Source organism: Pezoporus occidentalis, unplaced genomic scaffold (assembly GCF_034315485.1).
Source record: "Pezoporus occidentalis ecotype Australia unplaced genomic scaffold, CSIRO_AGI_Poc_V1 ctg187, whole genome shotgun sequence".
NCBI classification, from domain to species: domain Eukaryota; kingdom Metazoa; phylum Chordata; class Aves; order Psittaciformes; family Psittacidae; genus Pezoporus; species Pezoporus occidentalis.
The window spans coordinates 1,500,108-1,520,425 of record NW_026913715.1 but is presented as its reverse complement, the minus strand read 5'-3'; the positions used below and the strand labels follow the sequence as shown (position 1 = coordinate 1,520,425).

The following is a 20,318-nucleotide window of genomic DNA, read 5'->3' as shown; positions in this document are numbered from 1 at the left end:
CCAAACGCGGCCTTCCGGCACCGGCCGTGTCCTAAGGGAAGGGGCCTGCGGCGCAAACGCCCGTGAGGTGACCGCTGCTGCTCGGGCTGAACCCAGCCGAGAGCGATCGGCGCCGGTGTGCCCTTGGCACCCACCTCCTTCCTCATCGCTGTCCTCATCCCGCAGAGACCTGGCTGATGCAGCGGCGCTTCCCACATGTCCCACACCGTGAGGGATCCCGCGGCCTGCCCGGAGCCGCCTTCCCTCGCAGCCCTGTCCCGGGGGACGCTGAGGACGGCGCCCTCGCGTTGTGGTGCGCGGCTGGCGCACACCGTGGTGCTGCTCTCTGCTCCCGTCCTGCCCCCGAGCCTGGTTTGCTGCCGCTCCGCAGGACCGTGTTCCACAACCCAAGGCTCCCGTTGCTGAGCGAGAGCAGCCAGGCAGGAGCTCCTCTGTTGATGTGTTCCCAGGAGCAGCACGGCTTTATTGACGCCGAGTTTCACCTACCAGCCTGTCTCATCCCTCTGCAATTCCTCGCTCAGCCCTTGTTACATCCTTGCCCTGAACAGCCATGTCAGTGGATGGTCCAGCCTTCCCGAGTCATTACTTTTCCCCCAACTATATTTTAATGTATTGAGCATCCATCTATTGACTTCCCTCCAACACAAAACCCCTCCCTTTAACTTCATTTAGTCTGTGTGACAGCATTCCCCCTTTTCCTAAGGCAGCTTTTTTTCCTTAACTCCTTGAACACAGTCATGATCAAACGCATTGGGGAAGTTCAAGCACTGCACCAACCAAATGCCTTTAGCCCCTGCTTGTTGGTGCAATTAAAGCAATTCCCATGCAGTTCTGAAGCAGAATCTCCCTGTACCAAACCTGCAGCGACTACATCCCAGTATTTGCCCACTGATGGTGCATCTGTGAATTTGCTGTGTTCACCTGGCTGGAGTTTGCCATAGCTGCCCTGAAACTCATTTCAGAAGCTGCTCTCACACTTGCTGTGGGTCCCCATCGCAGCTGGCAGCTTGGCTTGTTCATCCCAGAGCTCCCTTAGAGCCTGCAGCTGGGACCGTGTGTCCTGGCAACGTGTTACTGCTCATTTCAGGTGAACCTGATTCTCTCCTAAAGGCACTTCCAGTTCTAAGTGGTTCTCTGTTGAGCTCTCCGTACGGAAATACTCCCCAGCTCTTTCCCATGAACACACGCAAACACTTCACTTCTTTCTGCTGGGACTTCAGGTCAGACCTTCCCTTTAAGGAGCATGGTGGCTGCTGGCAGCGGACTGAGCGGCAGGGAGTGCTCCCGACATCTTCAAAATGATTCGTGCGAGTTTCATGACTTGAATGTTCTTTATATTCCATTTCCCATTGCATTATGTTGGGTTTGGGGTTTTGTTTGTCTGTCTGCCCCCCCCCCCCCTTTCACCTACCAGATCTTATTCTTTCCATCTTTCACACTTAGCACAAGATCAGTTTATGAAGGATTTCTTTTTGCTCCGCAAGCATCCCACACGCTGCTGTTTGATCACACCAACCTCCTTTTGTCCTCGGCTCTGGTTTAGGTGGGTTTAATGGGTATAACATTTCTTCCTGGCCTCAGTGTAGTGACTTACACTGTCTCCATGCCACCCACAGGCGCTTAAGTCTTTTAGCTATCCCTTTTACCTTCAGAAATTAAATCACCACCACAGAGGAAAACTGAAGTATAATCCCATGGGTGTATTAAAGGCTCATATCAAAAGGTTATTGAGCCCTGGAATACATTATATTTCAGATTTTGTGTTACTTAAGCCAGCCATGAATTTCACCAGTTTTAATCGTCACTTTTGGATGTTTGGGATTGGGGATAGCACCCTGCTTTGATGTGAAGGAGCACCTGGAGGGAAAGGGTCAACATTTCATGATGCATTTACACGGTGCATGCACCCTTCTGTTACAGCCAGCATCAGTGATGCTGCAGGCTCCTGACATGAGCTGGATTTGACAATTTGCAGCTGTGGCTGAGATCTTTCTCCAGGCTCTCCCAAAGGGTCTAGAAGCCCACAGGATCCTCCTGGAACTGCCTTACACCAGGCAGATGTTCACCCACTCCTGGTGACTCAAGATCAACCAGTGTGACACACCAGCAGGCACCCTCAGGCCCATCCATCCCCATCAGCTGCACAACACGCCACGTGCGTTCACAAGGACACAGGAAGACAGCTGGTGGTAAAGCCATGCCAACAGGACTGCACTGCCTTGAACGGCCAAATTCCATCTCCCAAAAGCACATGAATCCACAGATCCTCAAGCAGCTTGCTGGAGATTCCAGCTGGGAGGCAGACAACTGTACAACAGGCTGTGGGGGGGGCAGAGGACCCTGATCTTTATGCACTGCTCTCATTCTCAACCCTTCACAGCCCCTCAGGCATGCCCACATTTCTCCCTAGAAGTCCTTTGGAGCTCCTTTTCCAAACACATGTTCCTAGGTAGGAAACCTGACCCACTAAGCCTTGTTTTGGTCCCCAGGTGAAGCAGGGGTGTGTGCAGAGTACTCCGTGCTTCAGAGAACCAAGGAGTAAAAGATGCAGGTTTTGTTCCCTGCAGGAAAAGAGTATCTCCTTCAGGATAAGTCCTTGAAAGTGGGCTCATTTACCAGGCCTGCTCCAAGATAAATGACCATGTGCTCTAACCCTGTGCTTTTGAAATGCTTGCCCATATGAGGATATCCATTTCAGCCTGGTGTCTTTAAGAGGGGAAAGGAGAGCCTCATCCTCTGAGAACACAGACAGGCTGTGTGAAGCAGAGCTGCCATGTTCACGTGTAACTGGTTCCTCTTTGACACACCTTGCAGAAAGGAAAGGTCTCTGTAAGTTACAAAGATCTTCTGCCAGGATCAGTCACACAGCTTCCCCCACCAAGCAGGAAAAGCTGTTCTGCAGGCAGAGACATGCCTACTGCAGGGACCTGTGCAGGACTCAAAGCCCTGCAGCCACTTCCCTCCCTGGCACAAGGGCAGGCTGGAGCCAGAGGCTGCTCACTGGGGTCAGATCCTGTGGTATCACCAAGCCCTTTCAGGATGTCTGGGCAGCTTTTCATTTGGCTGATGGTTTAACAGACCTCGAAGCTAGTGGGCAGCTTCCCTCCCCTCCAGCTTCACCCCTTTCTTCCCTCCCACACTCCCTGGGATCAGGAGTGCCAGAGGTTCCCACCATCCCAGTCTTGCAGTTTTTGTCTCACCATTCCTTCATTTGCTGCTCAAAAGGAATCTACCTGTTGTCCCAGCAGGATGTTACCTGCAGCCTCTCCCTGTCCTCATTTCTTATTGCAGCAACATCACATACATCAGGAGCAGACATTTTCCCTGCTCAGCGCTGCAGAAGTGTTTCCATGCTCCAAGGCTGCGCTTCACTTTGCTAAACATGATTTCTGGCAATGGAAAACTGGCAGGACAAATGGCAGCCTTTAAAAGGGGAAAAAGGAAAAACTTCTGCCCTTTTCAGTGGATTATCTCAAAAAAATATTTGTGTCCCATTTCATATTCATCGAAACCTCAGTTCATTTGGAGCAAATCACTGAATGTTTCCATAAAAAATAACCCGTTACAGGAAAATGGGATGAGCTCCTGCTGACATCTTCACACTTCAGGGCATTTTAGGCTGCCTGAACAGAAAGGTTACAGTATAACCATGACTCAAGAGCTGCCACTTGACAAAGTGCCTAAGAAGTGACCTTCCAGCAGGAAGCTTCAGAACTTTTGTTATTTCCTAAGATGCTTAAAGCCAAAGTACAAAAACCCACCCAAAACCTAAAACTAAGAACTTCCTGTGCACATATTAGAATATAACATTGGAAGTCCACAGCAGCTCCGTTTTCCAACGAACTGCACACAGGCAGGACCAACGCTGCAACACCAAGTGGCAAAGTGAAGCCTGATGGAAAAAAAAACAAAACTCCGAAGAGCTTTCACAAAGGAACTGAACACCTCTTTCACTGAGCACTCTGAGGAAGGCTCTGCATTAAGCATTCAGCAACTCCCAAACTTCTGCTGCGAAACAAGAGTAACACCTGGCACTAAAGTATCCATTTTCTTCAGGACTCTCAGTTGATATTCCTTGTATTTCTAAGGTAATAATGGAAAAACTATCAGATTATGAAGACAAGACGTCCAAAACAAAACTCAGGCACGTCCCCTGCAAGCCAAGGCCGCCTTCCTTCCTATTTTTACTCATTCCTGCATCAGAAAAATATCAAAAAATGATTCTTGGATTGATGGCATCTCTTTAAAAACTAACTAACTCAATTTGCCAAACATTCAATCACTCAAACACATCTGCACATCACTGCAGCACTCACTGTGCTTATAGGGAAGCCATGAGGGCAGCCACATCCCCACAGAGCTGACTACCCGAGCTTCCCTACCACCACTTTATGTACAAAGGATTCCCAACAAGAAAGCTCGTTCCACTTCCCAAACACCAGTTGCTTAAAGCACACTGTCCAGCAGCCCTTCTCCTAAAGCAGGAATGCTGGAGCCTGCCCATGCCCCCAGACTGAGCGGGTATTCCCCACGTCCAAGCACAACTGTGCTCTGGAAGCAGCTGGAAGGGGATGGGAGAAAGCTAGAGAGCAGACACGGATTCATTCCAACCTTTACTTGGTTTGCTCCCCCTCCCCTTTTATTCTTAAATATAACTTCCATGCAGAGTTCACCAAAGCAACTGCTGAGGCCGGGGCCAGCCTCGGGCCTCGGCACCACCGCAGCCACTGCAGCCACATGGGAGGAAAAGCTTTTGCTACGTGCCTTTTTTTTTTTTCCTTTTTTTTTTTTCAACTTTGAGGCCAACACCGTGTTCTCGGGACATTACAGTTACTGAGTCCTAGCAAGAGGTCCTAACAAAAACTGTACAGGAGTTTACAAACGTATTAACATATAAATAATGAGAAGCTTCCTGCCTGGAGCCTCCACAGTAGTCTTTTTGCTTGAGAATATAATACTGGAAAGGGTCGTCCCAACCCCTTCCCACAGCACCAGTCAGAGCTGGCTCAGTCCAGTCAGCCGTTCTGCTCAAGCATCACAGGGTTTTTTCTTCTTCAGTGCCTCTGGCTTCAATAAGCAGTCTGTTACTGTGCAAAAGCAAGAGTCCAATGCCTTTGAGAAGGAATCCTGCTGCTAAGAGGCCTGCGCCGCCCGGTCACCGCTCCGGTCCCAGCTCCTGCTGGAAGGTCCGTTTCTTCTCCCGACAGTGCTTCTTGTGAGCAGGCCAGTCCTTCTGCTGGCACTGGGACCCACAGTACCTCGCCACCTGGCAGCGGCCACAGATGTTGAATTCACGTAGCTGGGAAGAACACAAGACGGCGTCAGTGAGCCTGCTCCAAGCACCCCAACACCGTTCCCCAAGTACGGTTATGATGAGGTCTTTTGCACCCATCACAAACATGAACATCCCACCACGAGAGTCAGACAGTTCTGAAGGGATTGCATCTGTTGCATTTTGCAGTTCCTTCTGCAGGGTGGGCTTAGCAGACAGACAAGATACTGGAGCGCTTAAGTTCTGTTTTCAGCCACAAACATCTTAAACTCAGAAATGATCAGGATAGCTGCACAAGCTCAGCTGTTGCCATACAGCTCCTCAGGAAACCTGTATTCAAACCCCAATCAAAGGTAAAGCTCCCTCTTCGTCAAACAGAGGGCATTTAAGACCATCTTTGCAAACATTCTCTTCCCCAGAGAAAGAAGTGGAACACAATGGTTTTAGCCTACTCAGCTTTTGTTCTCTCAGAAGAGCCCTGCATATTCATCAATAAGGACATGTGTCTGACAAAGAGGCACAGCCCTTGTACATTTTGTTCTCTGCCATTCTCTATGTATGCTGCTTCACTTCATCCACCCACAGTGAAGAACTAGCGCTGCCTTTCTTCCCAGTTCCCCACTGAATAAAGGCCACTCAATTCACCCTCTCCTCATGAAAGGTGAAGCAGTTTATTTTTGATTCCACTACCGCCCAAACCTTCTTACAATGCTTCTTCCTGTCTTACCCAGCTGCCTGCTCATCCCAGCTCTGTGTCCCTAGAGGAACGCTTCCACCTGTCCTTCTGTGCACTCTGCAACAATCAGGCTCCTCCCAGCAAACCACCAAGTCATTTGCTGTTCAGATTCAGAACTACCTCCTCTCAAACAGAAGATAACCACAGGGCCTCAAGATTCATGCCAAAGAAAACCTGACTAAAAAGGATTCTCACTTTTAGCAACTGTGTAAAGCTTTACATTGCAAGGAACACATCCCTGGACACACACACACACAGAGCAGCCTGACTCCTCACATACCTGCTTTTCAATCATTGTGCATGGGGGGTAGTGACATTCATAGTATGTGCACGAGTTCTCTTCCTCCTCCACCACATCCCCGTTAGCGTTGTAGTATCGCGTCACATTCAGTACAGGGAACTGCTCTTCTATAGGATCTGTGGGAAGCTGCTGGATTGCCAGCCAGTACAGACTTTGTTCCCTGGAAATAAAACAAGCACAAATAAGGTCTGTAAATTCGTGATAAGCATACAGAGACATTTATTCCAAATTAACTAAGTAGGGTTAACACTGGATTGAGCCTGTGGAGCCTCAGCCTACACACACTCCTCATATACTGGATATTTTCAGGGTTATTTTAGTTTAAATGCAAAATAAGTTAAAAATATATATCAAGAAACATTTACAATGGAGCAGAATTGTTTCTTTGTAAATGGCTTGAGGTCTGTTCTTTGTTCTTAAACTCCTAGGGAGCATCACTGTAGTACCACTGCCATTCACTATCACTTCTCAGACCTAGCTTAATAAGCTCCGAACATCCCTATTTGATGGGTATTGCAAGTGTTTCAAATGCCTAGTAAGATGGTAAGTTTTGGGTCTCCCATCAAAAATGAACATGCCAGTGTTGCATCCTGGATTAGCCAAACCCATCCTGACATGAAGAGTCTGATGTGCTTTGAGTCACGTTAGTGCAATATGGCATGTAGGATGTTCCCACCACCTACTAGTGAAAGGTGATGGGAGCTGATCCCAGGAACTTATTTGGGTTTTGACTCAGATACACCATTACAAGTGCAAGCAGCTGCTGGCTTCTACAGCCTGTGTTAGAATTTCAATGCCTGGGAGCCACAAGCCAGTAAAACCTGCAGACTTAATTCAGCATGCCCAGATGCCACCACTGGAGTGGAAGGGAACACAAGGTGCCTGTTTCACTGTGACGACAACCTCTGGCATGGCAGAACCTCTGCACAATAACAGCATGGGGTGAGCTGGTCCGCTCACAGCCAGCAGGAACACTGAGCATTAACTCTGGTATCCAAGTGAGGAAGCACAGATGTGCAGTGATGTGTAAGCAGCCCAAGGTCAAATACAAAAGGCTCTGCCAGATGAAAATCACTAAAGGAAGGAGACAATTTCAGGTATTTTCAAGCTTCCTGATGGCAGCCCCCTGCCAGCCACTGACATACCTTTGTTTACTAGAGATGTCCTCAGCTTTGGGTTTCCACCCCCAAGGAACCAGGCGCAGATTGTCGAGGCGGTTGTCCACTGTCACCGAGTTCAGATGTACAACCTGAAAGCCAGGAGCAATCCCTCCCCGGTGTCTCTCCCTGCAGGAGACAAAACCAACATGGAGCTCAGCAATGAACAGACTCTATAGCTAAAAAGCAAAGAATCACACTGATTCTGGAGGACATGCTGCATTTTAGCCTGCTGTCCCCAGAACAGGCTCAGTAAAGCTTGAGTTACTAAGAGACATCAGATATACCAGCCCCCAGAAGAAAGAGACTCGGTCCAGGAGGTTATTTCCATTATAAATGAGTTGAATCAAAAAACAGGCGTGGTACAGTACAATTGTAAGCATATTGCAAAGAAAGTTCCAGGCACGACTACTCCAGTTACCGCAAGAGCATCTCTGCAATTGCTGTGTTCCCCAGAGCAGAGCTGAAAGGTGCCAATGGTGTTTTATTGCTTTAATAAGAAATCCTATCAGACAGATTAATGCAAGTGTGGCACTGGTGTGAACTCGGTTTGTTATTTATGAAGAAATGTCTCTTAACAAGCAACAGGACAGAGGTTTCACCAAGTATGCAAATGCCTTTTAGACTCTGAGTGTAACACACAAAGTCTGCAATGACTCCACAGCTGACCAAGAGACATCTGAAATGTGCTAAAAGCCAAACCAGGGGATAGCTGCTCATTAAGTCTTGCTGCAATTCTTCCCTATTGCCTTTAACAGTTTGCATTTCCCATTCCACCTTCCTTTCAGCTCCCCTTTCAGGAGGTATCAAGTTCACTGTCAAGCACCCTTGTGCCTGGACAAGTTTCCATATCACTTCTTGCAGGAATCCCCATCCCACCTGAAATGCAAGGCTTGGGCAGCAGCTGTGTCTTGGAATGCCTGCTGTGCCATGATGGGTTCCATGCACAGAGGGAACAGCCTGACAGCATTAAAGCATGGAAAGCTGTCAGCATCTGCCTGAGGGTTACTCAACATTTCCTTCTAGGAGCCACTTCCAACAGCTACTTGCAACTTCACCTGAGTCTAGTCTGGATGCTGCTTCCTCTGCTTCCTGCTCAGTGTCCACTGAACACTTCAGTTCAAACAGGGATCCAATTGTGAAGAGGGAACATTTGCCCAGTTAAAAAAATCCCACTTTTTCCCCCCCTTTACAAAGCTTTATCCAGCAGAACAGGGAAATTCATTTCAATTAGACTGATAATGAAAAATGTTGTCTTTGTTTTGTCAAAATCCACCCAGGTATGTTTAAATTCTATACTTTGGGGGAAGGAAAACCACTTGTAATTCACACATACGCCAAACTTCCTAGAATTTAGTGAGTAAGATTCCCTGGGAGAGGCTACACACAGCACACAGCCCTGCAGGAGAACATGCAGAGGGGATGAAACCCCAACAACAGCAAACAGCTATGGAAAGGAGCCTGCTGAAATGCCCTAGAGGAGGAAAAGCTACTTCTGTGCTCCTGAAGGCTCCCAAAGCGTCTGGCAAAGGACATCAGGAATCCTGAGGGCTACAAGTGGGAACCCAGGAGGTACATGGACCTGAACAGATGAAGGTGAGCATCGGTCAGACACAGAGCCAGGGGAGGAGTTAAGGTCCTGCAACTGAGACCAGGACAAGTGCCAACAAGAGAGATAGGAGGAGGGAGTCCAGAGCAAGAGCAAACCCTGGGCGGGGGAGGAAGGGAGGCTAAGACCAAGCAAAGAAATGTTGTTGAATAGATTAGATAATGCCAGTTTAATAAAGGTTGGAGTTGGAGGAGAGAGGATTACAAGAGACTGGCTCATAACACCAGGAAATGGCAGCAGCGTGGCACAGACCTACCACTGCTCCTGCTGAGCCTGGATCTGCACCCACAACCCCCTAAGCAAATACTGCCCCAGTGAGCCCATCTTCCTCCCGTTGTACAAACCCCATTTGTTCACATTGCTGTCAGTTCCTCTATTACCTCAAGTGACAAGGCCAAAGGAAAAGTGCAAACTGGGCCTTGCTGCTGCTGCCCAGCGGAAGTGTTAGTGCAGAACCACCCGACTGAGATGACAGTTAGTGCTAACAAACCCAAGAGAGTCCCTTCCCGCTACCCATAGTGAAGCAACCTCTGCACAGCACACACTACTTCTCAGCCTAGACTTACACTTCATGAATGTGCAGCATGGACCATCTCCAGAAGACAGGCCAAGTGCAAGGTCCCGTGCCTGGGTCAGGGCAATCCCAAGCACAGATACAGGCTGGGCAGAGATGTGATTCAGAGCAGCCCTGGGGAGAAGGACCTGGGGGTGCTGGGTGCCGAGAAGCTCAGCATGAGCCAGTAGTGTGCATCCTGTGAGCAGCAGCTCAGGGAGGGGATCCTGCCCCTCTGCTGTGCTCTGGGGAGACCCCCCCTGAGTCCTGATCCAGCTCTGGGGCAGCAGCACAAGAGGGACGTGGAGCTGTTGGAGAGAGGCCAGAGGAGGCCATGGAGATGCTGCGAGGGCTGGAGCAGCTCTGCTCTGGAGCCAGGCTGAGAGAGCTGGGCTGGGGCAGCCTGGAGAAGAGAAGGCTCCTGAAGGGGAGACCTGAGAGCAGCTCCAGTGCCTAAAGGGGCTGCAGGAAAGCTGGAGAGGGGCTTGGGACAAGGGATGTAGGGACAGGCCAAGGGGAATGGCTTTAACCTGCCAGAGGGGAGACTGAGATGAGCTCTTAGGCAGAAGCTCTTCCCTGGGAGGGTGCTGAGGCGCTGGCACAGGGTGCCCAGAGAAGCTGTGGCTGCCCCATCCCTGGCAGTGTTCAAGGCCAGGTTGGACACAGGGGCTTGGAGCAAGCTGCTCTAGTGGAAGGTGTCCCTGCCCGTGGCAGGGGTTGGAGCTGGATGAGCTTTAAGGTCCCTTCCAACACAAACCAGGCTGGGGTGATTCTAAGTTAACCAGAAGTGTGCAGGGAGCATCTGGCTCATGGAACACCTCCCCTTGTTTCTTGCAGAAGGGGACAGAAAAGAAACAGGCTCAGTAACACAGCTAACTCTTCAGTAGAGCCAAAGCGGCTACATCCCTCAGCACACTGAGTTCCTACAAGATGCCAGGCAAAACACTTAAACCAAAACTTCAACCAGAAATGCAGGGGATTAACTGGATCCTGTTCTTTTGGTATTTCAGCAGCTAACTTAGGAACTGAGGCCAGTGATGGAAGTGCCAAGTACAAACAGCACCGATTCAAGTCAGGAACCAGCACTGAGTAGGCTAACACAGTGTGATGGTAAGTGCCCTTAAAAAGAAATCAGGTCTTCACTGTCTTTTTGAGCAGGCAGTTACTGATACTTATGACTAATCTGATGCTGCTGTTCCCCAGGGAACATCACTGCACCCAGCCAAAATACAGCAAGCTGGGCTTTCTATACAGGGAACAGGGTGAGAAGATGACAGACTTACTTGCAGGTCCCTACCCAGAGACGTTCAAACCCTGCTCTGGAGTTGCTGACAGCCCAGCCTGAGACACAGCGAGCACCAGGGAGGCTGCAGAAGTTCTTCCTGAAGGAGGATTGCAGCACATGTGGGTGTTTTTCAGATCTTGGCGCCCATTTAGTGCCGCAGTTCACTCCCAGCAGCAGGGAGGACTTCGGGGCAGGAGTGGGAGAAGGTCCCTGTGGTGGCTACAAGCTCCCTGCTCTCTACGTAAGCAGAGAGACCTGCTTAACCAAATTAGAAAGACATGCTTCTAAACCTGCTTTGCCACAGCATCCAACGTGTGCCTGTGCCCTTTACCTTAAACCAGAAGCACGCAGTTGGGTGAGAGTTTTCAGTGAGCTGATTTTTTGGGGTACCTGTGGGGCACAACAGGTAAATCACACTCCTACACCTGCAGTAATTCAAGTTCTTTGCTTTTCATTTCCCCAAGAAGCAAGGCTAGCTCTGCAAACAGCAATGACCAGCGCTGCCCATCTCTCGTCTTCCAAAGCTCCAAAACCTTCAGCACCACCCTTCTCGCAAAGGACAAGTTCTGCCTCTCCAACAGAGTTCTGGTCTGTGCACCAGGCACGCAGGGTGACACAGTCTGAATTACCTAACAACACCCCAGGGTTATTCCCTAATTTAACTGAAACAAACCAGAAGAGGCAATGATGGTAATGAGCACAGAGCTGGGCTGCCCTCACCTGCACCAGCCAGCTGGAATGCTGTGAAGGTGCTGTTCAGTGCACTTACAATTACTACTGTCTGAGGTTCACAGTTAGGAGCTGACAATGACTTAACCCACACACTGCAGCCAACCTCATAATCATTTTCACCAAAGTTATATGTGCAACAGGATTAAACATTAACAGATGCAGGTTAAAATCCATATTTAATGAGCTGATTGCAAATAATACTAATAGCCTCTGCTGCTCTTCCTGGCTCCTTCCTCTGGTAGAGACCAGACTGGGAATGAAAAGTAACCTGCAACACTAACAGCACAGCAGTACCTTGGGCACTGGGACTCCTAAGGATGGCTTATGGAACTGAACAGGAAACGTGCTGAACTTCTCAGAAAGGCTTTCAGAAGCAGTAACTGCTCTTCAGCAGAGTTCTAGAAGCCCAGGAACACACCTACAGAGAGCAACACCTCAGCTCACTGCATAAGCTCATCTCTCACAAGCAAGCTGGCCTCTGAAACCTAACAGGCAGCTACAAATGGTGTCCAGAAATGACTCTTAGAACAGGGACAATAAGACACTGCAGCTGATACAGGATCATAGAATGGTTTGGGTTGGAAGGGACCTTAAAGCTCACCCAGCTCCAACCCCCTGCAACGAGCAGGGACATCCTCACCTAGATCAGGTTGCCCAGAACCACATCCAGCCTGGCCTTGGATGTCTCCAAGGATGAGGCATCCACCACCTCTCTGGGCAATATGAATCTGCTCCCCTGCAGGCAGCTTTCCGAGAGGCCAGACAAAACACCCAAAGTTTTCAGTTATCATTAGCTCTGTCTCTCTCCAGTGCCCTGCCCATTTGCACTGGTGCCAGTACCAAGTACCTGGTTATCACAGGGTGAAAAAGAACCAGCAAACCAAACTTCAAAGGTTTGTCTTCACCTATTAAATGGAGCCAGACCCCTGCTCCCCACCTCCAACCAAAGCTGCATCAGCATTTCTCACATCTAAACAGCGTATGCTGGAATAGTACCCACCTCTCTTTCCCTTGTATATAGCATTTTTAGAAGCTCAGCTGATTGAGGGCTCAGTGCAAAACCAAGCCCCAGCAACACCTCTGGGCATCCCCTGTGCTGGGCTTGCAGCCGAGCGGAGCTGTAAGCCTCCTGCAAAGACTTCACATACTCCAGGCTGAGGGATGAACACCACACAAGGTGATGGCAGCAAACTCCACCTCTGTGACCCTCAAAGCCTTCAGCTCTCCTAGCACACCTACCAGAGCAGCTCGTGCAGGAGGCGGCCGGATCCTCTCCCGCGGTTCTTGTCGAAGGCATAAGCAAAGATTTTAGCACCATTTCCATCAGCATCGACCTCCATCCGAGCCTAGGGAAGAAGGAAAGGCTGTGAGCACACCCACCACCACACAGCAGAGCACACACACGCCCCTGGCAGAGGGGAAGGACCCACCATTGAGCACTTGTTTCCGCTGTTCAGCCTCAGTGGAATTTGAGTGGTTTCAAACCTCCACAGGGAAACCACTGGCTCTGCTACTGGGGGTTAGGAAAGGGGAAAAGGAGGCTGAGCATGGATGTGCTCCACTGGACAAAGGAGCTGAGCATGGATGTGCCCCACTGGACAAAGGACAGCCCCAACCTGGCTGGAAGCCTGGAGGCTCCATCTCCACTCAGGTATAAATTCCAGTGTCATCATGGCACTGAGGCTTCATCTTTGGTGCTGCTTTACACCAACCTAATGAGAGGTTCCCAGTGGGAGGAATGGTCCTGCCCTTTTCCCTCCCCTCCCCAACCCCGATGCTTGAGAGCTGTACTAAGGACCAGAGAGATTCCAGGTGCTTGCAGCGCTAGGACATGCTTATGGTGAGCAACCACCATGGAGGAACGAGCGGATGTGGAGCTTTCTGGCAGCTCCTCCTATGAGGAGCCCCGAAGCACCCACTGTCCCTCCTCCAACCCCCCTGCGGTCCTTCCCCCCAGAGCCTCGCAGGATCCACCTGCAGCGGGTGCCAGAGACAACGGCTTCCCCGGGATGCAGCAAGTTAACTCGGAGCACATTTACTCATCAGGGCTGGGTGTGGGGTGAGCAGTTTAAAGGCCGCCAGCCCCGACACGGGCAGACAAATGAGCTGTTCTCACAGCGGACACACATGGGAAGAGGAAAGAAAAAAACCTACACGGTAAATTTAAGGCTATAAAATCATGACCATAAATACTCACATGGAAATTGTTTTCAACTACCCGATGCGTTAGTTTGTTTAAAACTACGTCAGAACGATCCGCTTTAAACCAACGCTTGTTTTTGAACCAGGAAACGGAACTTTTCCCCCTGGAAAACGCTCCCACCGGTCCTGCATCCATCTCAAACGTTCCCCACCGCCCCCCCCCCCCGCCCCGGGCCAGGCCGGGCCCTCCCACGGCAGCTCCTTAAGCGCGGCCCACGAGGGGAACCGGGAGATCGGGCAGCGCCGCCCGGCCCCGCGGCTCAGCGCGGGACTGGCGGCGGGTTCGGGGCACACGGGGGGGGGGTGCGAGCGAGGGAAGAAGCGGGCGAAGGCAGCGGCGGGTCCCGCGGGGCGAGGGGAGGGGGCACGGGGGTGGCGGGGCCTCACCTCGAAGGAGAAGCTCTCCACCAGCGGGATGTCCTGCTCGTCGATCAGCGTGTACTTGGTCTGAAACACAGCGGCACCGCGGCCGTCAGCGCGGCCGCACGCCCCGGCCCGGCCCGGCCCTCCCGCGGCCCCGGCCAACCCCCCCACCCCCGATCCCCATCCCGATGCCGATCCCGCCCCCCCCGCACCTTCCCGGCCACCCGGCCCAGCCGCACGATGCCCAGCTTGAAGTCGGTCATGGCGGGTCCGGGTCCGGGCCCGGCCCGCGCGCGCCCCTCCGAGCCGCTGCCACGCGCCGCCGCCTCGCGCACACCCGGGGGGGGGGCGGGGCACCGCACCACCTCCCACCAGCGCGAGCCCGGCCAATGGCGGCCCGCGCCGCGCGGAGCGTCACTCTTACTACGCCGCCGGGTGGTCCAATGGGCGGGAGGCGCAGGATCACGTGGGGAAGGGGAGCGGGGGGGGGAGGGCCGGAGGGAACAGCCGCGCCGAGCGCGGGCTCCGGGCGGGAGAGGGAGGTGCGGGCGGTGACGTCACGTTCGCGGGAAGCTTTGTGCCGCCAAGACGGGAGAGTGCGGGAGGAGAAGGGGGCGGGGCTTAAGGGAGGCACCGCGCGGCCGCTGAGGCTCCTCCTCCTCCTCCTCCGGGCCCCGCGGGGGCAGCCGCGGAGCCCCGGGGCCGGGCGGGTCCTGCTGCGGCGGTCCCGGCGCGCCCGGCGGACGAAGGGCCCCGGAGCCCCCCAAAGCGCGAACCGCGGCTGAACCCAAAGGGGCTCACGGAGCTTCCCGCGCGAGGAGCCCGCAGCCGAGCACGTGCGTCCCGTGCCGGACACCGGCCTGCTCCGCGGGGACACTTGGAACACGGACACAGGATTCAGAGGGCAAACCGATGGGCGGGTGACGTGGGTCCGACCCCCAAAGTGACACGTCAGGGGTGGGATGGCACAGCCGTAGCCTGAGGAACATGGGTGACACGAGAGGTTTAACCCGGAGCCAGAAGCATCCAAACAAGACAAACACTGAATCCAAAGCTGAATCCTGGCTTCTGTCTTCCCTCCCTGTGGTGGAGCAGACCCTCAGGAGGGAGCAGTGATGCGACTGTGAGAGAGCTGGGTCAGCCTGGAGAAGGCTCTTGAAGGGGAGACCTTAGAGCAGCTCCAGTGCCTAAAGGGGCTGCAGGAAACCTGTAGAGGGGCTTTGGACAAGGGCCTGTAGGGACAGGACAACGGGGAGATCTTAGGCAGAAGTTCACTCTTAAGGGTGCTGAGCAGCTTCTCAGCGTCCCCTTCCCTATTTCCTGGATGACGCAGGTCACCAGGGTGGAAAACCTCCTGACTTTGGAGCTCAGATAGAGTTATCAAGAAGATGGATTTTAAATGTGAAGCTAATGTAAGTCATTACTATCCATCCTCTGCCTCCTTTTTAAGAAGCCTGGTTTGGGGTGTGTGCCCTGCTTCCAAGCACTACATCCCTTCTACCAGAGCACAGCAGCAGGGCAATGTTTGTGCCCTGCCCCAGGAGAACTCCCCTTGAGCAAAAGAAATCCCTTTTCCAATTACTTCCAGCACTGCCAAGTGGGGAAATCCCACAGGATGGGTGCCGGGTACCCAGGACAGCCCCAGGACCCCTTGAGCCAAGAGCTCCCAAGAGTCTGGGCTTCACACTAAGGTGGGGGGCTTCTAACGCCAGGGGCACCAAACACTGAGCTAATTTAAACTAGAGGGGTGCTGCAGTTCCCTGTGTTTTGGGAGGTGGGGAAGGGGCAGGTTGCAGGGCAGGAGGACCCGTGTCTGCCCCTTGCTCAGGGAGTATCCAGGTCCAAGCAAAGGTGGCCACTGGCTTGGATTCTGGCAAGGGTTCCTCTTCCTTGCCCAGCTGCCTCAGAAAAAAAAGCCCTCATAGGGCAGAAGGAAAGGCAAATGAAAGAGCAAAGCCTCAAACTCTCCTGTTTCTGCTTCCAGCAGCTGATGCAGCACCACAGGACCCAGCCCAGGCTCAGGGCATGGGGTGGAGGCAGCAGCACACACAGCTGCCCAAGGTCCAGCCCAGCTGCACAGGACAGACAGGTCCAGAATGGGGCAAAACCTCAGGATGATCAGGAACCACCATCCCCCTGGGGACACCTGGGGCAGGGCTTGGTCACTTCTGCTTTAAGAACAGCTGCCAGCCCAGCCCTCACCAGGGATCCCGGCAGCTCCCTCTGCCCATCAGCTCAGGGCAAAATGGGAGTTGAAGCTTCCTTAGTTTCAGGCAGAAGGGCCATGGTGGAACAGAGGAAGGCTGCAGTTTCTTTGGGCTGGCCCCAGTGCTGACCTGGCAGTTTGGATCCTGTAGAGGCAGGCTGGGAAACTTCTCCTTTCCCAACCCACAGTGCCACACAGGCCAGAGGTTCCTCCTGGTAACCAAGGGCAGGACTAGGATTCATCTCCAGAGGTCCCCTCCAACCCTAACAACTCTGAGCAACCATGGCACACAACCCTGTCCTCCACAGGTCCTGTAATCCCTGGCAATGCTGTTCCTGGAGCCTGGAGAGAACCTTAGAGCAGCTCCAGTGCCTAAAGGGGGTATAGGAAACCTGGAGGGGCTTTAGACAAGGGTCTGCAGGGACAGGCCAAGGGGAATGGCTTTAACCTGCCAGAGGGGAGACTGAGATGAGCTCTCAGGCAGAAGCTCTTCCCTGGGAGGGTGCTGAGGCGCTGGCACAGGGTGCCCAGAGAAGCTGTGGCTGCCCCATCCCTGGCAGTGTTCAAGGCCAGGCTGGACATAGGGGCTTGGAGCAAGCTGCTCTAGTGAAAAGTGTCCCTGCCCATGGCAGGGGTTGGAGCTGCATCAGCCTTAAGGTCCCTTCCAACCCAAACCGGTCTGGGATTCTGTGAAGCTCCCCATGCTTGGTTGTGGCATGCTGTGGGGGCTCAAGGGAAGCTGGACCCATTACCACAGCACTTGCCCTAACAGCAGACACCACTTCCTGCCCCAAGGTGCGTTCAGTGAGCACACAGGAAGCTTTACACAGGCCCCAAGTCAGTGAGCACGATTTGCTCCTGACTGGAGAGCTGGCTTGAGGGAACTGCTCCCAGCTCAGTGCTGCCTCAAGCAGAGGGTTTCAGGGAAGCAGATCGGAAATGATCATCTGGCTCTGATGTGCATTAAGAACCAGCACCATGGGCAAGAGAGAGGGCAGGTGGTCCTCAGCCAGGATCCACTGCTCCCATGACAGACGACAACGAAGACAACAGCACTGCCTGCAGACAACTGGGTCTTTTATTAAGTACTTAAAGTGCTACAAAAAACCTCAGGAGCCTTTATACAGCAACTTCATTTCTCCAGCCCTAGCTCTGTTGGAAGAAGCAAGCACAGCTCATTAGTGGAAATCTTACAGTACTTGGAACAGTACAGCATGTTTCCGTGGTGGGTACTTACAGCTGGGCACTCAATTGCACCGCTATTGATGTCATCAATGATGTCATGTGGGTGCCGACCATCAATGCTGCAACCCACTGATTGGGCAGTCCCAAGGATCTCCTTGATTGTCCCTGCAGGGGGAAGAGGCAGCTCATCAGTGCTTTACCACAGGGAAAGCTGTGAAGAGCAACTGGGGAACTTCACTCTTCACCATCCCACCTACCCTCCTGGGGGTGTTGCAGGGCTCACCGGGGACAGCAAGTCGCCTACACTGGGTCTGGTGCACCAGTTTCACAAGGAGCACACCAGAAAGCACCATCACCATCCTGTACAACCTCCACCAGGAGGAAGGCCAGGCCCGCCATCCCATGGGAGCTGTTCCCACACCACAGCGCAGGGCTCACCCGGCAATGGGAGCAGGCTCTCCGGGGAGCAGAGCAGGACCGTGCATCCCACCACAGCACGTACCTGAGAGCTCACGGGCCAGGGACCGGTGCCGCATCTGCCGCGCGATGGCCACGATCTCGTCAAAGCTGACACTGCCGCTGTGCTTGACTGGGGAGGAAGGGTCACGTAAGCACTGACACTGCAGCTCCCTCCAGCCTCAGCAATGGGAGCCACTTTACACCTCAGCACATCTGCTCCCAGGCTTGGGCACAAAGACACCCGTGAGAAGGCAAGCTGAGAGCTGGGCTGCTTCAGCTGGGGAAGAGAAGGCTCCGCGGAGACCCTCTAAGTCTTTCCCATGCCTGGAAGAGCTTTGAGGTCCCTTCCAACACAAAGCAATCTGGGATTCCAAGAGTGACTCCATGTCATGAGTCATCTTCCACCAGCTCACCTCCGGGCTGCAGTGCCCAGTGCTGCAGGACAGAACGGTGGCAGTGGCTGCTCTAACCCATCATCAAGAACCCAAATCCTGCTTGTGTCTGCACGCAGGGCTGCCCCAGACACAGCCGCTCACTGCTTGTTTGGCAGTTTATACCGGATGATCTAAGAGGTGGGAGCCTGTTCCTCTCCCTCCCCCAAACCACACAGAACTAAGCCAAAAATGAACACTTACTGTTTTTCTGCTTCTTCCTGTCACGAGGAGGCTCCTTCAGAGCTTTGATAATCAGAGCAGAGGCAGAAGGAACAACCTCTATCTAAACAAAGAGAGATTAATTCTTCCCCCCCTGTAAGCAGCAGCAGGGAGGTAAGAGACATACTGGACCCAGTGCCCGGGAAGCCCCTTGCCAGAGCAGTGTGGCTCTGGCTGGCTCTCCAGGACAGACTATTGGGATGCAGAAGCATGTTCCCAGGCTTTCGGCACAGGCCTCCCCACAGCCAGGAGAGGGCTGCTTCCTAGACTGGGTTTCCTCTCAGCTCACCACTGGAATATACCAGCCACGGAATGCAGGGCAGGTATAGTGGCAGGTGGCTACAGGGTTATGTGAAGGAGGTTTGCAGTAATTTGTGTTGGTTCAAACAGCTTTTTCCTGCTCAGATGTTCTGTACAAACAATTTACATGAAACAGGACAAAAGATCAACTTTGGCACATGGAGAAGCCTCCTTAAGGGGAAACCTCAGAGCAGCTCCCAGTACCTACAGGGGCTACAGGAAACATGAAGAGGGGCTTTGGACAAGGGCCTGCAGGGACAGGCCAAGGGGAATGGCTTTAACCTGCCAGAGGGGAGACTGAGATGAGCTCTTAGGCAGAAGCTCTTCCCTATGAGGATGCTGAGGCGCCGGCACAGATCCTAAACCTCCCTTCCAACCCACAGCATTCCATGAGCACATCTTATCTATTGCAGGCCAGGGGCCTCAGCCTCGCAGCCCCAGGTTCACACACACACAACTGCTGCGGGCTCTGAACCAGCAGCACTCAGAGCGCTCCCTGCACGTTTCCAGGTCTCTCCAGCAGACCCCCACACTGTGCTGTGTGGCACTCACTTTATCCACCTCGGAAGGATGAAGGGCTGAGTGGACCCTGCCGGGACTGATGCTCGTGGTTGTTGCAAGCAGCACAGGGCTGAGCCTCGCGCTTGCCCACGGCACCATCCCTTGTGGCGTTCAGTACCTGGGCTTGCCTGTTCTGGATGGTCAGCTTCACCGTGATCCGCAGCCCCTTCCAGTCTCCCGTGGCCTTGGCGATGTCATCCCCGACCTTCTTGGGGGACTGAAAATTGAACACGCGTTAACACCGCGGCCAGGACTGGAGCGGAGGGTGCGGGACCCCCATAGCCCATCCCCGTGAGGCGTCCCCGCCCGGTGCCGCGGAACGTACCAAGCCGAGGGGTCCGATCTTGGGGGCCAGAGCGGACGTGGCGCCGACCTCCCCGCCGGTGCAGCGCAGGTACACTGCGGGGACACAACGCGCGTCAGCCCCGCTCCGCCGGGCCGGGCCCGCCCTCACTGCCCGCTCCGCACCCCATCCACCGCTCCGCCGGGCCCAGCCCGCCCTCACTGCCCGCTCCGCACCCCATCCAGCGCTCCGCACCCCATCCACCGCTCCGCCAACCGGGACGTACCGACTTTGATCTCGTTGGGGTCGAACTTGGGCGGCATGGCGGCGGATGGAGGCGGATGGAGGCGGATGGAGGCGGATGGAGGCGGATGCAGACACACGAGCTCCTGCGCGGCCGGGCGGGGCGGCGGAAGGAACGTCGCCCCCCAGCGGGCACTAGATATAGTCTCGTAGATCTC

General features: G+C 53.4%; 2 protein-coding genes and 1 non-coding gene across 5 annotated transcripts in view; all 3 read right to left on the bottom strand.

Moving 5' to 3' along the window:
• RPL12 (ribosomal protein L12) overlaps positions 1-20,266 on the bottom strand; it is a 137,238-nt gene extending 116,972 nt beyond the window's left edge. Inside the window, exons 1-7 of one of the 3 annotated variants that reach the window (XM_062616030.1) lie at positions 20,144-20,266; positions 19,900-19,973; positions 19,693-19,791; positions 18,696-18,777; positions 18,104-18,190; positions 17,654-17,766; positions 17,477-17,568 (exon numbers count right to left, since the gene is read on the bottom strand). In XM_062616030.1, the coding sequence (XP_062472014.1) occupies positions 17,563-17,568; positions 17,654-17,766; positions 18,104-18,190; positions 18,696-18,777; positions 19,693-19,791; positions 19,900-19,973; positions 20,144-20,180 (498 nt within the window). In that variant the 5' untranslated portion in view covers positions 20,181-20,266 and the 3' untranslated portion in view covers positions 17,477-17,562. Of the gene's footprint in view, positions 1-17,476; positions 17,569-17,653; positions 17,767-18,103; positions 18,191-18,695; positions 18,778-19,692; positions 19,792-19,899; positions 20,024-20,093; positions 20,114-20,143 lie in introns of those variants that run through there. The other 2 variants (XM_062616028.1, XM_062616029.1) reach the window with 2 other exon arrangements.
• Positions 4,601-14,557, bottom strand: ZMYND19 (zinc finger MYND-type containing 19). Its single transcript, XM_062616024.1, has 6 exons — positions 14,423-14,557; positions 14,235-14,294; positions 12,885-12,991; positions 7,455-7,595; positions 6,289-6,469; positions 4,601-5,299 (listed from the first exon to the last, which is right to left on the bottom strand). The coding sequence occupies exons 1-6, from the start codon at positions 14,471-14,473 to the stop codon at positions 5,156-5,158; spliced, it is 684 nt and encodes a 227-aa protein (XP_062472008.1). The 5' UTR covers positions 14,474-14,557; the 3' UTR covers positions 4,601-5,155.
• Positions 18,922-19,049, bottom strand: LOC134162371 (small nucleolar RNA SNORA65). Its single transcript, XR_009964303.1, has one exon. It is a non-coding gene; the product is annotated as a small nucleolar RNA SNORA65 (small nucleolar RNA).
• Positions 20,267-20,318: the final 52 nt, after the last annotated feature.

Bases quoted from the DNA above. Each gene is read 5' to 3' on its own strand.
- ZMYND19 (XM_062616024.1), bottom strand. From the start codon at position 14,473: ATGACCGACTTCAAGCTGGGCATCGTGCGGCTGGGCCGGGTGGCCGGG. The intron at 12,992-14,234 runs GTGAGGCCCCGC...CTTCTTCCCTAG, and splicing joins TGGAGAGCTTCTCCTTCGAG to GCTCGGATGGAGGTCGATGC. The intron at 6,470-7,454 runs GTATGTCAGTGG...TTTTATTTCCAG, and splicing joins GACATCTCTAGTAAACAAAG to GGAACAAAGTCTGTACTGGC.